General features: G+C 40.0%; 1 protein-coding gene across 2 annotated transcripts; it reads right to left on the reverse strand.

Moving 5' to 3' along the window:
• Positions 1-942: 942 nt before the first annotated feature.
• Positions 943-13,852, reverse strand: LOC134067543 (NACHT, LRR and PYD domains-containing protein 1 homolog). Of its 2 annotated transcripts, none has more exons than XM_062522852.1 (18): positions 13,786-13,852; positions 13,170-13,297; positions 11,569-11,814; positions 10,727-10,813; positions 8,890-10,618; positions 8,611-8,694; positions 8,250-8,405; positions 8,078-8,164; positions 5,266-5,349; positions 4,703-4,858; positions 4,520-4,627; positions 3,731-3,931; positions 3,479-3,634; positions 3,158-3,223; positions 2,370-2,540; positions 1,953-2,105; positions 1,716-1,823; positions 943-1,606 (listed from the first exon to the last, which is right to left on the reverse strand). In XM_062522852.1, exons 2-18 carry the CDS (start codon positions 13,186-13,188, stop codon positions 1,312-1,314), a joined length of 3,906 nt encoding a protein of 1,301 aa, XP_062378836.1. In that variant the 5' UTR covers positions 13,189-13,297; positions 13,786-13,852; the 3' UTR covers positions 943-1,311. The 2 variants fall into 2 exon arrangements, with proteins under 2 accessions (XP_062378836.1, XP_062378837.1); XM_062522853.1 differs by having other exon boundaries at positions 4,520-4,606; positions 10,721-10,813.
• Positions 13,853-16,945: the final 3,093 nt, after the last annotated feature.

Here is a 16,945-nt window from a genome sequence, read left to right on the forward strand (position 1 = left end):
ACCTTCCAAACGTTTTGAGGTGAGCTCCTCCCTGCACCTGCCAGAGCCTCTTCCTGTTTGGAGGTGGGACACATAGCAGCTCAAAGGTAAGCCCAGTTTTCAGGAGGTGGGGGTATGTTCAGGAGATCCCTGAGGTTTCTTGTGGAGGTGGACGTATGTTGGAGGCGAGGCTTTGAGTGTCTGTGTTTGGGGTTGGCAAAAGATAATTACTGCTGCCACTGGCAACAGGTTCTGTGCTTCTGATTCATGTCTTTCTGCAAGAATGCACTGCATATTGATATAGTTATGGGCTACAATATCTTGCATGTCTTACTAATGCCATGGCTACTGTTTGCCATCATGGGTGATGATGAACAATTGCCAGCTGACTCTACAAACTGAGTGCTATGCTGCCCGTGAAAAATCATAAAGGATATAAAATCTGTCCAACCTATCAAACAAGACAATGCACATAAAGACACTGGCAGTGTCCACCATGAGTTTTGAGATGTCATTTAAGGTGGATCTGAATTAACCTATTGCCTGGATATTTAAGAAAAAGCATTACATATACCGTAAGCACAGATTGTTAGTGATCAATGTTGCAATACAATGTACTTTTATTACCTAAAAAGAATGTATTTAAACTCTTTCTGATGATGCACAAACTTTTAACAGGCAGAACTGCATCTCTGTCACTGATGCGCTTTGTTTGTTCATTACTTATATGTGAATGAAGCTTTCTTAACAGTGTAACTAAAATGTGTTTTCAGTGCTTTGAATAGTGCAAGGAAGAATCTTGCAAATATTGGGAATTACTCACCTGGGAACCATTTCACAAATTCAGACCTCACCAAACCTCACCAGATCAATTCTCGGGTAGTGTTAACCAGGCTATATGACTATAGTGAACATAAACTGCCTGAATGATAGAAACCTATACACAGGCAACTTTCTCCCATCACTAGAATACACCAGACTGCTGCTGTTGTCACTGCAGCTCAGGGAACTGGGAAAAGACACTCTTAGGTCACTGTGACAATGAAGTTGCTGGTAGGTGCTCAATCTCCAGAAACTGTATAGCAATAAACATTAGATTTTATTTTCAACATTTACAGTATATTGACAACAATGTAATGAAAATGGACATGGCATACTGCAGCCTGAATGTTCAGCAGAAGAGATAAAAAGAGAAAGCAAATGCTTCTGTATGCATGAGTGTGTGCATTATGTGTTTCATTTTCATATAATATTTGTGTGTGTGTGTGTTTCAGTAAATGAGGAGATAAACTCCTTGGCAAAAAACAAATGTGTGGGGACTGGGGAGAACATCTACCCTGCGTCTTCATCTCCACCCTGCTCATCTTCAGGTGGTCTGGCCATGGTGTTATCATCACTGTCCCAGACAGTGTTGCAATCATCATACTCATAACTCTCATAATCTTCTCCATAATCAGAAGCATTTATAAGAGACTCCATAGAGTCACGAAGGTCATATATAAAGTCATATACACCTGTCCAATCCTCTTGCACAGCTTCTCCCTCAATCGTGATTTTCATACGCCGGTTGCAGCGCGGATGGTTCTTATCATCTGTGCACTGATCTGTGGTCTTCTTGCATCGGACACTTCACAATGAGATAAACAAAAGTGTGTAAGCCAAGGAACTTCATGATGTCAGTGGAAAAGGATTATTAGGTGTGAACATTTTTAATTGACTGGTAAAACAATACCTACCCCTCAACCATAAGAGTGCAATCTGAACGTAGTTTGGAGTTCTTTAACAGTTGAACTGGACTCTCTAGTAAAAAGCGACGTGGAAAACCAGGCTTACCCACATGCAGGCTAAAAGGGTGGTGAAACAATATGCCAATGATCAATAATGATATGCAGTCTTTACTAGCATGATATGTATGTACACATGCGCGCGCACACACACACACACACACACACGTATTGTAAAGTTTTTCTTACTGTAACTGTTTTATGGTGAGACACATCTGAATGAGGGAGACAATTCCTTGAGCCCAAGTGTCTGTAAGGCAGGGCACTTCCATAAAAAGCTTCTGAATAGGGAGACTGTGCAGGGAAGTGAGTAAAGCACCCTGATACTCATCTAGTGTTGGACTGGATGAAACAGGAAAAACAAAGAAGAGCACACACATTCAGTAGATTGCAAATAGAGGTGTTATTGTGTCTTAAATGTTGGGTGGGGTGGTGGTGGGGGGTCATTTCAGACCTTCCCTGAAAATCGAAATGTAGCCATTACGTTTTGAGTTATCTTGCTAACAAACAGAAAGACAAACAGACAACATACAAACAAACCCCGATGAAAACATAACCTCCTTGGCGGAGGTAATCAACATAGACAAAACAGAATGGTGTATTTACTTTTCTGTGTTGTTTTTCACTTGGTGAAGCTTCAGCACGATGTCTTTCCAGTCAAAGCTGGACATCTCCCATGACTGTGGTAGCGTGAGTGTGATGGTGCTGAAGGCTGGTGGGGGTGTGGAGTCTTGAATACTCTCATCTGAGTAAAGAGTGAAGTTTTCCAAAGAGAGTCTGGAACCCAGATAAAAACAAAAATTAACTGCTGGGGTAGCATTGGTGGGTTTGGGATTTGAGTATCTCTCGGCCCAATCAAAGACATTCCTGAAGACAGTGACCATTATAAGAACAGTTTCGAGAAACTTTCGACGGGCATGCATTTTGTGGTAACAGTGCCATTGTAGTGCAGAAACAATAGCATTATAAGAGTAGTAAGAATAAGTGTATGCAGGATAAACAGACTGAAAAGCAGTAGAAAATCTCATCTGGCGCATATCATAAGGCATTGCTCAACACTTCTATGGTCGGCTTTGACCAAATCTTTTAATCAACGTTAGCCTGGCTCTGCCCTTTGGTCACACCTTCCCACTGGCCATCCTCTTATGCATTACTATGTACAGTATGTTCTACCATATTCGTAGAGGAGACATTGCTCCCAAACTTGAGCCCTTCGAATACGGAAACCTTAACACTGAATAAAGTCAGGTTCAAAATTAATCTTTGTGTTTTTTATTCTTTTGTGAGATTTATCCCCCTAAAATGTACCACTTTACCAATTTAGGAGTCTAGTTCAAGAATTATATGCAGGTATGCATAAACTAATGGAGAGTTGTTAATAAAGAGGACCTTACATGTTTTTTTTTATGGACATATGCGAACAGACACTTTGTTCATTGCCCCAGGTCGGCTCCGTCATCCTGGAATTTCAAATATACACAGGAGAGATGTTAAATTCGTAGTGCTGTAAGTAAGGGATTTCACCCATTGCAGCCATTGCAGCCTAGACAACCAAGCCTATTTACTCCCAAAATCAAAATCACTATTCACCAACAGAACAGCCATTGAGAGCATTTCACTGGGGTTATCAAACAGGCAAGGAGGAACAGCCACAAGTCAACCAAAACAACCAAAACATCTGCTCTCAATGACCACCCCAAGGTTTTTGCTTTTACCTGACAGCCAAACCAGGGCAAGTGTGGTAGAGTGAGAGAGTCCAAACAGCCCAGCTCATGTCCAAACAGGTCACCGCTACGTCCAATGCAGTCAGATGAGGTGTGGAGTGCAGAGAAGACAGCAAAGCTTCCATTTCCCCAGGGAATTCAGGACTGCTAACATATCACCAGAAAATAAAACGCAAATATATTTGGCCAACATTGTCCAAAAATAAAACATGGGTTTGAAATATTTGCCAATCATTTCCTTACCTTTGGGTTACATTTTTTAATGTGTGAAACCTTTGTAATATGCCAATCCAGTCAGCGCCTGAGGTCTCTGTGGATTCTGAGAAGCTGAGGGAGAGGGCAGGTTCTGGCATAGGGGTGTTCTTACGTGTTGTCTGTGGTCTCCAAGGATTGAGTACAGCCGAATTTATAAATTTGAGATCATAAAAGTATCCAGCAGTGATGCTACAGGAAATAATTGGTAATATGTCTTGATTAAAAATGCATTAATGGCATAGTTAGATGCAACACGTATAACAAAGAATTAACTGAAATGCATGACTAGACTTTTGTAAGGTGGTTGAAATAGGCCTAATAGAAGTATATCATCAAAAGACTATCTTAACCTAGACACATTGATTGGAATATTCAAGTTCAGGTTTATTGCCATGTATTAATAAATGAGGTTTTAACAGTAATTCAATTTCTTATGCTCCACATTAAAGAATAAACAAAGAGAGCCAGCTCCACTTTAAAGAATAAACAAAATAGTAATAATTAGAAAGGTATTTTAATAGAGACTGAAGTTTAAGTGAGTATCAAGAAAACAATTATATAAGAAGATGAAAGATAAAAACTAGTGGCAAGTGCAAAAAACAAACACTGAAGAGGTTGATGACATTACATAATAAGAGTATGACTGGATAGAAATGTAATTTAAATACTTGATGACTAGTTGCTCTCACACTAAGCTACCTGATATATGATATGTGATATGAAGGACATGCTGGTAATGCCCCTGTGCAGATGAGACATGAAAAGGGACTTGCTCACCTGTAGCTCCTGTTACCCTCCTTGTCTCTCTGAATAAGAAGAGATGAGCAGCAACTGCCCTTATCACAGGACTCAAGCTCGGCCTCACTATAACAGACAACAGGTATACTGAAATAAAATCAGTCTGCCGTAACATCAGCATACATTTCTTAGGATTGATGTAAACATACAGATGCCACTCACTCAATCTCTTTGTTTTGGATGAATTGTAAAAATGTAGCAACAACACTGGAGGTGATGGTCTTCACTGATAGTGAAATATGTTGCAGTGAATGTTGGTTACTGAGTTGAGTGAGGATCTTTTGGAAACTCTGTTCACTAAGACGACTTCTAATTATTCTGTTGAGGAAAACACAGACATAGACACAAAAAAGGAAACAGACACACACACACACACACACACACACACACACACACACACACACACACACACACACACACACACACACACACACACACACACACACACACACACAGACACACTATAGTGTTCACAAATCATAATCAGTCATACTTGAAATAAAATCTCCATGAAAAAGCAATATATTACCATTCAAATTACAAATTATGATTCGTCATGATACAAGATATCCATTAATTAACTTTACATCAACATCATACATACGGGTTGAGTCAGGTTAAGTCAAGCTCTGGTAATTCAATGAGCAAAATAGTACATGACAGTATTGTGGAAAATATTATTTCTTAGCCTATTATGTTATTGATAAATTCACAAAGTAATTTACGTTAGCTCTGTGACCAGTGTTGTTTCATCCAGGGCTGAGATCCCACCATCGACACCATCATCCTCCAGGCCACACAGTTTGAACCTTAAAACAGAAATGACAATGTGGTATTTAAACAAATATGTACAGTAATATATTTCTAAAACCATTAGATGTAATTGTGTCATATTATTCTGTATGGATCTTTTTCTTACTATGGTTTATACCTAATTAAATAGCTTGGCCTCAAAGTAAATAGCATCAAAATAAGTGTTTCCCGTATGGAGGTTAGCTGACATGGTATGATACATCATTCAACTAACCAACATCAAATTAGTGACTGTTTCCAACTGTCAGACCAACATAGTTCTACAGTATGTAACTGTAAGGTTGAACCTACCTGTAGTTTCTGAACTGTGGTTGTTGAAAATACTTTGGTTAATGACGTATAGAAGCATATACAGTAAATGGCCACACATGCAAAATCATATAGTCATCTCATCGTGATTCGTGAATAATAATTAATTTGATTCCTGTTCTCCACTAATTTTACATTCTCCCATACCACTAGTCCATCTGGGCAAAGAGGGGGTACAGGCCTGCTTATTTCTAACAAATGGAAATTCACTCCACGGCTACTGTACCTTCCAACAAGTATGACACATCTGAATACTACTGTATGGCATCATAGTGACTGCTCCGATTAAAATATACATTGTTGTCATTCACTGTCCAAGACGTCAACCTGGACACAACTTTATCCTTCATCTTCATCTTTATACTTCATCCCCGAGCATGAGTGTCCCTTGCTCATCTGGATGACATGAACATCTACGAGGGCACCCCAGGCACAGCGGACTTTGTGTCCCTAATAGACTCATTCAACCTCCAACTGGTCCACAGCCCTCCAACTCACAAAGCTGTCAAGGAGCTTGATCTCATTCTCACTTGACATTTTAGACACTTTCTTGGTGACACCTCTCCATATCAGATCACTTTTTGATCCAGTATGATGTAAATTTGTCTGAGCAATCCTCTTCTCTTTCACTGCTTCTCCTCTTTTGTTGCCTCTGCTCTACCCCATTCAGCACATTCTGACATGCTGAGCACGTCTGGACAAATTGTGTCTTCTATCTACTGAACACAGGTGACCACTTCTGCATAATTTCATGGAGTGCTGAAATGTACAGTAGCCTGCAATATTTTTGGCTAGGTTATTTCTGAATTATGAAACAAATATGCTCTGAGGTTGTGAACTTATTGCAGTATCATCAAAACTATTCTACCTGTGGGCATGGCTAGAATTCTGAAGTGTAAATGACTTCAGGCTACAGCAGAAACAGTTAGATAGAAAATAAGTCTAACCTCTGATTTTCTTTTCAACTAGCACTAGATTGATGCATTTAAACGCCCATGCCCCCAGACCCCCCTAATATAGCTTGATTACAACTCTCGTGACATAACATGTGGAAAAAAAATTCTAGAAGAGACATTGTTCATTTCTGTTCATGTCTCTTGACAAAATCCATCAGAAGACATCGTTTAAAGAATATATTTTTTTTTTCTGGGGAGGGGGGGTTGCTTGACAGCCCCTGGCACCGCTGCTGGAAAAAACTCTAGGAGAAACACTGAGTAATGATGCCCATTACCCATGTCCTCGGAGCCGACCTGCACCAATCACATCGGTGTATCTGATAGGCGGACCAGAAGCAAGCTAAACAGATGACGACAGTGCTGCAGCATCGAACTCCGGAATTAGTCTGTAAACATTGTCCGTAGGCTTGATATTTTCAAATGCATGCTTGATGCTACCTCTCAAGTTGGGCCATTTATCATTACTCATAGCCAGACCCTAAATATTTTGTAGATTCGGTCTGGATTTCCGGGCTAGCGGCATCCAATTCTATGACCAATTATTTGATGCCCTCACTCTCAAACCTGTCTCCTCCCCCCTAAGAGCACCACTATTGTTCTGTCACACTTCTCCCCATCCCATCCAAAGATATCGAACAGGCGCTCTCCAAACAGCTCTCAGAATTGCTCTCACGGAATAGCTTTCTTAATCCAAAACAATCTGTTTTTAAGTGGCCACTCGACCAAAACTGCTCTTTTGTTACAGAAAGCCTTAAGAGAAGCCAAATCATCATCTCGGTCCTTGGTCCTCATCCTGCTTGGACTTGTCAGCTGCCATCAATACAGTCAACCACTGCATTATTCTCTCTCAAAAAATGGGCATCTCTGGCTTGGCTCTCTCCTGGTTTAGATCCTACCTCACAGGGCACCTGGCTTGGAGAGTTGTCCATGTCTCACTACTTCACCACAGGAGTGCCAGGGGTTGATGCTGGGGCCCCTGCTCTTCCCTATGGCAATGACACACAGTTCTGTCATTTACACCCAATTATCCCTTGGTCTCTGCATGTCTCAGACATATCCTCATGGATAGTCGCATCACCTTCAGTTGAATCTCTCAAAAACTAAATTACTAGTCCTTCCAACAAAATCGACTGTACACCATGACATTAGCATTGAAAATGACTCCTTATCTCTTGCCCCTACCAGGGTAGCGAGAAACTTTTGGAGTCATGATTGATGACCAACTATCCATCTCTATCGTCAAAAAAATCCTGAGGACCCAGCTCCTCCCTCTTCTAGAGATGTCACTCGGTTCTGCTAGTGGTACTAGTGCTGAACAATATATGTTTGTCGCACTGTGCCTTCATTGTTCCTTTTCTGTTAGTTGCTTGGAATAAAAGTATCAGCCGTTACATCAATTAAATGTCAACTACATGTAAAGCTTTAGGTACAACCAAACCATGGATAGAGTATTGCACACCTGTAGCTCCTGCTTGATCCCTTGGTTCCCTTGATGGAGAAATGTGAGTAGCAACTGTCCTCATCACCGGACTTGAGTTCGGCCTCACTATTACAGACAGCAGACATATTGACATACAGTATGTCGTAACAGGTAACGTAATAATCGTAATGTATTTTTTCATGTCACTCACTTAATCTCTTTCTGGTGTACAAATTGTACAAAGGCAGCAACAACACTAGAGGTGATGGTCTTCACTGATAGTGAAATATTTTCCAGTGAATTTTGGTCACTCATAAGAGTGAGAATCTGTTGGAAACTCTGTTCACTGAGATTGCTTCTAATTATTCTGTTGTGGAAAACACACACACACACACACACACACACACACACACACACACACACACACACACACACACACACACACACACACACAGTGACCTGATTATATATTGACAGCACAGTAGTATTATTTTATGAATGGATTCATTTCATGAATATCTTCAAAGATTTTTAGAGCATGTCGATGTCGTCAACAGTCACTGGTATTTTACCTTAGCTTAGTGACAACTGTTCTGCCCTCCAGGGATAAAATCACACTGTCAACATCAGCATCCTTCAGATCACAAAGTGTCAACCTTAAACAAAAACGTCATGAAGCAGAGTAAGTTGACAAGAATAAGCCCATGAATCAATGACTAAAAATATGAGATATTCTTGCATATAATTGACTATACATATACATATTATATACACTTATGTTCATGTGTATTTTTAACAAAATAAATAGTGATTTTATCCAGTCAAGTCAAGTGACACTCTTTGAGACTAACCTTAGTTCCTCACAGCAGGGCAATGCAGGTTGAAGCATCTTGAGCTTTTCTGTGTTGTCCACAGAAATAGCAAGACCTTTGATACGATGACAGCAGAGGATGCAATATCTAAGCATCCAACAGATCATGTCACTTTCAAAATACTGAGACCTATCAATAAATCCCCAAGATGTAATGACCTTCTGCACAACCTGCTCATCATGTAGCTCATAAAGACAGCGAAGGATAAAATCACTATGACGCAATGGATGATCCTCATCAGCAGTTATTTCTAGGATCCATTTCTCCAGAGAATCACGAATGGTTGGTGAGACAGAAATGTTGTAATGTTGCTCAATGAACTTTGTTCCCTCCATATTACAAAGACCAAAGAGGAATGTGATTACATGAAGAAAGTCACTGTAGTACATGTCTGGAAGTTTAAGTTCGTCTAGCTCATCAGTGAACGTGTGATAACTATAGGGAAGCCTCTTTTCAAGCTTTCTTTGAGCTTTTTCATCATCAGTGATAAGGTAGTGGAGAGCAGTGAAAAACTCCTGGAAGCTGAGGTGCATGAAACTGTACATGGTCTTCACTCCAGTTTTCTTCTTCCTGAGGAACTTGTGTAAAAACGGAATGCTTGTAGGATCAGATGAAGCCTCCAAAACACACTTCTCCTCCAACAGAACTTGCTTCTTTAGTATTCCCCTCTCTGCCAGCTTGGCAAGGCTCCTCAGCAGAGTGATGGCAGGCTGATTTAAGCCCTGACAGTGATGCTTCAGCAAATGGGACACAAACTGTAAGAATATGGAGGTGGTGGTTTCAAGCCCCTTCATATTCCCCTTGCTGTCCTCAAAATACTCCCTGAAGGTTGTGCAGACGATCCAACATATAACAGGGATGGAACAGGCAGTAGAGAGCATTATGTCTGCCTTCACATACTTGTATGCTTCATCTGACAACTTGGTGTCTGTAAAGAACCTTTTGAAATACTCCATGACTGCTGCTTCTGAGAAGCCCAGAATCTCAGTGAAACGCTTTGGGCATCGGAGTAGCTTGCTCAGTTTGTCTGAGGCTGTGGACCTGGTGGTGACTAGAAGGAACGATTTGTGCAGGATGCGCCCTTGCAACAAAGCACTCAGGGTGGCTTCAACTGGAGCAGACGTGAAGGCATCAGAAGGGACCTTTGTGTTGTCATCCAGTGAGAATTTAAGTTCATCAAAGCCATCAATAATGAAGAGTACTTTCTGTGGTGCGTTTAACAGCATTTCCTCAATCACAGGTGCAAACTCAGAGCTGCAATCCAGGAGCTGCATCAGATTCTTCTCCCCTGACAAAAGATTAAGCTCTTTACAATTCAAGTGAAGCACAAGCTCAAATTGTCCTTGGAAGAGGTTCCCACAAGCCCAGTCGTAAACAATCTTCTGAACCGTAAAGGTTTTGCCATGTCCAGAATCACCCTGGAGAATGACTGCTTTTGGAATGCGTCCACGATCATCAGGATGGAACAGCTGTTCAACACTGGTGCTGCTGCCATCTTCATCACATCTGGAGCTGAGGACCTCATTGTGCTCCTGGCCCCTGGAACGAAGCTCCTCCACTTTTTCCTCCTCCTTACGGTGCCGTTGAACAATCAGCAGTTTTGTGTAGCGATCAGTCAGTGGAACTTCTTCACCAGGAAGGGAGTTATACTCCTCAAATGTGTCATTATCTGTGCGCAGTGTCTCCTTGTACTCACTGATAGTTTGACCTGCACACAATAGATTACGTAAAATATGTTATGAACATTGTCAGGATTAATGTTACAGTTTAGTACATCGTGTGTATTTGATCAGAGGGGTGTTTGACTCACACTCACCTGGGAACCTCCCTCTTTTCTCCTGGATCTCACTAGAAGCACCAGAAATAGACAGCAAATGCCTTTTCTGAGTACCAGTGTTGTTTTCTGAAAGGGGAGAAATTGGAACTAATTGAATGAACTGATAACTACTGACAGATTTCAAAGCAATATAACAAAACAGGAGCATCACTACAAAACCTGCTAGCTTAATTGATTTGTTACACTGAGGTTCTAACTGAACAAAAATGGCAGAATGAATAGAACTCATGAACTTGCACCAATACTTGGCATCTGATCTGAATTCCATATGTGCACAATAGCCCTGTCTTACCAAGATCAGATTTTTAAAAAAACATTTTTTGTATGTTTTTAGTTAGCCTATTAGCCTCTTTGATGCTCTTTGAGTTCAATGCAAATCATACCAGCTAACTGAAAGAAAGAAAAAAAAACATGCCAATCTCTAGGTATGGTGAAGGGTATGTGATGATGTGGGGCTATTTTAATTCCACATGCCAGGGGAACTTTATCAGGATGCATAGTATCCTGACCTGGATCCATGATATAGCTGGCCTTTAAAAATAAAAATCTGCCTAGGAGTATGTACACGTATGGCCCATGTAATTTAAGGAAGTATTTATTTACGATACATTACTCCTTCACAAAGAAAATTAGTGGACAAAGGTTGGACTTTCCCTCAATTTTTGAATCAATGTATTAACATAATTTCCATTTTTTTGGGCATATGTTTATACCTCTTTTTAGTCAACTTTAGCATGTGTGTATAAATATATGTCCACAATATGTATCGTATCTTTGTATGACATCAGATTTTCATATATATTTGCAAACATTTAACATACCCAGCTCTTCCATCAGATGTGGTTCAAGCTCTTGCAGCAATTTGTATAGAAGAGCCTTTGTTTGGTTCACTCCAGACACAGCATTAAAAATGCGCCTCATTTTCATCTCTGGGGTTCTTTCTGCCTGGATTTCATTATAGGCTTCCGCATGTAGCATGCCCTTGGAGTGCAGTCTGTCAGCCAGGGGCATAACATTGGTGACCTTCTCAATGAGCTGTGCTCTGTGCTCATCCACAAACTGAACATCTGAAGAATTGAATGAATTGTCAAAGAAATCCAATAGATAGATCGATAAATGGATAGATACTTTATTGATCCCCAAAGGGAAATTCAAGGATTAAAAATTGTAGCGAGGGCTATATTTGTGATACTTTGATACTGCAACACTTCCATCAGTATGGAAGGCTGCTTATTTAACCATGATGTCAGTGTGCTAACACTTTAAGTCACGTTAACACATGTCACCAGAGTATACACTATATCAAACCTCAAAAATGAATGCATAGCCTACCTAGAACAATAAGATGCTTTACAAGATTTCTTTATAACACTCATACACATGCAGTTTGGACATACTGTAAGTGCAAAACACATCTTTCAAAACCAAATGCAATCAGTTTCACCCTCAGAATTCACAAATTATAGGCCTATCACCTCAAACCCCACAGCAGGGCTATTCAACCGGTACGCGGGCCAGATGTGGCCCTTTGGATTTTACCTGCCGCACGTCCGCAAACTGCCTTCAAATCTGCCTTTCATGACTATGCTATGGCTATGATCAGTAAAATAAACCGACAGCAGTGACTGCAAATTTAAACAATCGTGCCTGTCACGCTGGCTGCAAAAGTGCGTTCGTAAATTCAACCTGACACTGAAATTAGAATAACGCACAATGGACTGACAACTGTTGTTTACATTGCTGTAATAAACCGGAGCGTTGCCCTCTGTCACTGTTGTCGGAACAAGAGAGAGTTATGATAGGCTGTCTTTTAGTCGCTTGCCCTGGACATTGACCCGTCTCTCGACGCAAAAGACCTTTTATGGAGGCTCTTTTGTAATAATACTGTACGTATGATAGTTATGTATTTTTTTTTTTATTGATGCAAAAACAGTAGCCTACAGACGTATGATAGTTATGTCATCTGATTGAGGAATTATATACATTACAATGCTGCTTATTGTTTGTCATGTTTACTGTGGTTTGTTTTACAAATATGACAGAATTTGAAGTTAGGCTAAACCATCACTTTGAGGCAATATATTTCTGCTCATTTGTCAGGATACTGTTAAAATGTGAGCTATGACAGAAGTTATGAATGTTATTCCTTCCCATGACACTGTTTTACTGGTTTATTTGACTAATCTGGGCCTGCTCTATAAGCACTTTATGTCTGTTTGGAATTGTTTTGAGAGCATGATTTTGAAATGTCCACCACATCCACTGTTTGTGAATATAGTCAACTGAAATGCAGCTGCATACGCTCTTGTAGACATGAAGACCCACAGGTTTTCCTGTCTGGCCCACTTGGTAATGAAGTTGAATAGCCCTGCCATAGAATAGAAATTATGTGGTACATTGCTTAATCATATACAGTACTCACCATGCCTGATTGAGGCCATTTGCTATTGAGCACGTGGACGTGTAACACAAATGGGCTGGTTAATTGCAGTGGGTTAAGTAGGAAAAGATTGGTTGGCTGGTTGCCATCAAATTTCTTCTCTCAGTTGTCTGCAATTTCACAATCAGATTTACAGTACCAGTGTACAACAGTATAAGAAATTGCTTGTGCTTTCATAGTTCTGTATTTATGAAAATAGAACGTGGTTTCGATTTATATGACACAGTTTGAATGAAAAGTAGGTCTATGAATATCTGACTTCAAATTAGAATCTGCTTAAATTATAGCATTCATAAAACAACATTTAGATTCCATATTTGGTGTGGCAAAGTCATAAAGGTTCATTAACCTTGTAAGTCTCAAAAATGCCTGCTAAATTTTGAGACTTAGAAGTTTAATGAACCTTTATGCACTTCCTGATACATGCCAAACCGCAGCGCTGAAAGAAACCTTTCAACAGATTTGCAACAAAGTATGAGTGAACAGCTTCTGATTGATACAGGAAGACCAATGCAAATGTAACTTTAGAGGGTACACATACAAACATATATCATTCTGAAAGATCATATTGAACAAGAGCATGTAAAGGGTTCTGTACCTTGAGACATCTCGAAATAGAGCGTTGAACGTTGAAGAAAGAACAAAGGTTTATGGGTATGTACTGTATTTATGGAGGACACAGCATACTATATTAACCGGTTCGTCTGGTTTCACTCAGGCTACGAACAGGTTTTTTTCCCCCCCCATGAGAATTGTTGGCCGCCGCCACCGCCGCCTCCCTCAAATTTTGTGCCACTCCTGTCTTCCGACAGATTTCTAGTAGGCCTATGCATGTTATTTCCTAACAAAGTGATGACTTAAGAAAAAGTGTAAAATGATATTCATGAATTAAATTGACCAAAAAGCCCCATTGCTTATCTGTCTCTCAAGCTAAATTATCTGAGAAGGTGGCTTGATTGTCTTTTGGGTCCACACCACTGACTTCAAGGCAGAGCTGCCACCGTCGACTTCAAGGCCTGAAATTAGAATAACGCACAATGGACTGACAACTGTTGTTTACATTGCTGTAATAAACCGGAGCGTTGCCCTCTGTCACTGTTGTCGGAACAAGAGAGAGTTATGATAGGCTGTCTTTTAGTCGCTTGCCCTGGACATTGACCCGTCTCTCGACGCAAAAGACCTTTTATGGAGGCTCTTTTGTAATAATACTGTACGTATGATAGTTATGTCTTTTTTTTTTTATTGATGCAAAAACAGTAGCCTACAGACGTATGATACTTATGTCATCTGATTGAGGAATTATATACATTACAATGCTGCTTATTGTTTGTCATGTTTACTGTGGTTTGTTTTACAAATATGACAGAATTTGAAGTTAGGCTAAACCATCACTTTGAGGCAATATATTTCTACTCATTTGTCAGGATACTGTTAAAATGTGAGCTATGACAGAAGTTATGAATGTTATTCCTTCCCATGACACTGTTTTACTGGTTTATTTGACTAATCTGGGCCTGCTCTATAAGCACTTTATGTCTGTTTGGAATTGTTTTGAGAGCACGATTTTGAAATGTCCACCACATCCACTGTTTGTGAATATAGTCAACTGAACTTATTAAATGCAGCTGCATACGCTCTTGTAGACATGAAGACCCACAGGTTTTCCTGTCTGGCCCACTTGGTAATGTAGTTGAATAGCCCTGCCATAGAATAGAAATTATGTGGTACATTGCTTAATATACCCACCATGCCTGATTGAGGCCATTTGCTATTAGCATGTGGACGTGTAACACAAATGGGCTGGTTAATTGCAGTGGGTTAAGTAGGAAAAGATTGGTTGGCTGGTTGCCATCATATTTCTTCTCTCAGTTGTCTGCAATTTCACAATCAGATTTACAGTACAACAGTATAAGAAATTGCTTGTGCTTTCATAGTTCTGTATTTATGAAAATAGAACGTAGTTTCGATTTATATGACACAGTTTGAATGAAAAGTAGGTCTATGAATATCTGACTTCAAATTAGAATCTGCTTAAATTATAGCACAACATTTAGATTATAAAACAACATTTAGATTCCATATTTGGTGTGGCAAACTCAAAGGTTCATTAACCTTGTAAGTCTCAAAAATGCCTGCTACATTTTGAGACTTAGAAGTTTAACGAACCTTTATGCACTTCCTGATACATGCCAAACCGCAGCGCTGAAAGAAACCTTTCAACAGATTTGCAACAAATTATGAGTGAACAGCTTCTGATTGATACAGGAAGACCAATGCAAATGTAACTTTAGAGGGTACACATACAAACATATATCATTCTGAAAGATCATATTGAACAAGAGCATGTAAAGGGTTCTGTACCTTGAGACATCTTGAAATAGAGCGTTGAACGTTGAAGAAAGAACAAAGGTTTATGGGTGTGTATTTATGCAGGACACAGCATATTATATTAACCCCTTCGTGAACAAAAAAGGGTAAGGGCATGATAAGCATCATGATGATAAGCAATTTACAAAAGGTGTGGGCCTAGCTTTGACAGTATATGGGGTGGAATGGTAACACTTGTAGAATTCCTTTGGTCGTGCTACTGGTTTAAGATTTTTCTTAAGTTTACCGTTCTTCACGTTTTACCTTTAGCAGTTTAGCAGTAATTTGCAATCTAACCAGAGACCTGTAGCTAATTAATGTCTCCCAATTTGTGTCCGCTGTTGTCTTAACCTCGGCCCCTGGGAGGTAACTGCACATTTAGGATGCGGGACGTCCACCTGGAGCTCAAGCAGGACATAGGCCAGTGTTGTACAGTGTCAGTGTGTTAGAAGAGCTGATGGAATGCACACAACTCTTCACAAACGAACTAGCTCCAGAGTCAGAGAGCAGTGAAGGACCTGGCTCAAGGAGAGAACTACCCACCACACTCATTTCATCTCTGACCTCTGACCGGACGGTGTCAACGCCGATGGCAGGCTAATCCACACCACAAAAACCAACGCAACAAAGTACCTCTCAGCTTGACCTTTTCATTCTCAGGACACAGCAGCAAACAGACCTCGCATTGGTCTTGGACCTTTCTTTTGCATCTTTGATTCCTTGTATCTTTTTGGAGTGTCTGCCAGTCCTTTTCTGTGATTCTCATTGCAAACCCCCTTGCCCTGTACAAAAAAAAATTATGGGTTAAGGCTGTGGGGAATGCTGATTAAGTGTTGTATGTGCTTTCAAACATTCCTAAATTACATTGATTTACATTTTGCTATATTTTCAAACTTTTCCTAGATCTGTGGTGTTATTTCTAGGATTGTATAGATACCAATTGCTAGTTTAACACTGCTCAGCCTACACTTTCTTTTGTAATTATGGGTAATGTTGGAAGTTGACTATAAACGTAATGTTATGCTGCAGCCTTATCAAGCCAGGCACTACATCAACTGTGAAAACACTTCTTGAGTTTTTAGTGAGTTTTTGAGTTTTATTTCATTGAAGAGGGATCTAATGAACTGAATGACTGACTACACTGTTAAATAAATACTGACAATTTCAACTTAATCCGAATTTCTCTGCTCACTTCGGTGATCAGTAAGTCCTACAACTAGGAAATGATACATGCATGCATACTGAAAAAATAAGTTCATTTCACTTTTCATACACGGGTCCTCAGTGATAATCCCCCCCCCCCCCAAACACACACTTCTCTATATACCAGCTTATCATTACTTATCATAACTTTAATACGCTTTCTTTGGACCCAAAGAATAGTTTTTGCT

Source organism: Sardina pilchardus, chromosome 20 (genome assembly GCF_963854185.1).
Source record: "Sardina pilchardus chromosome 20, fSarPil1.1, whole genome shotgun sequence".
NCBI classification, from domain to species: Eukaryota; Metazoa; Chordata; class Actinopteri; order Clupeiformes; family Clupeidae; genus Sardina; species Sardina pilchardus.

What these genes read in the sequence shown, in the direction of transcription:
- LOC134067543 (XM_062522852.1), bottom strand. An exon ending in ATGTCCATAAAAAAAAACAT is followed by an intron (nt 2,541 to 3,157) that starts GTAAGGTCCTCT and finishes TCTGGGTTCCAG; the next exon opens with ACTCTCTTTGGAAAACTTCA. An exon ending in GTGAAAAACAACACAGAAAA is followed by an intron (nt 2,106 to 2,369) that starts GTAAATACACCA and finishes TGTTTCATCCAG; the next exon opens with TCCAACACTAGATGAGTATC.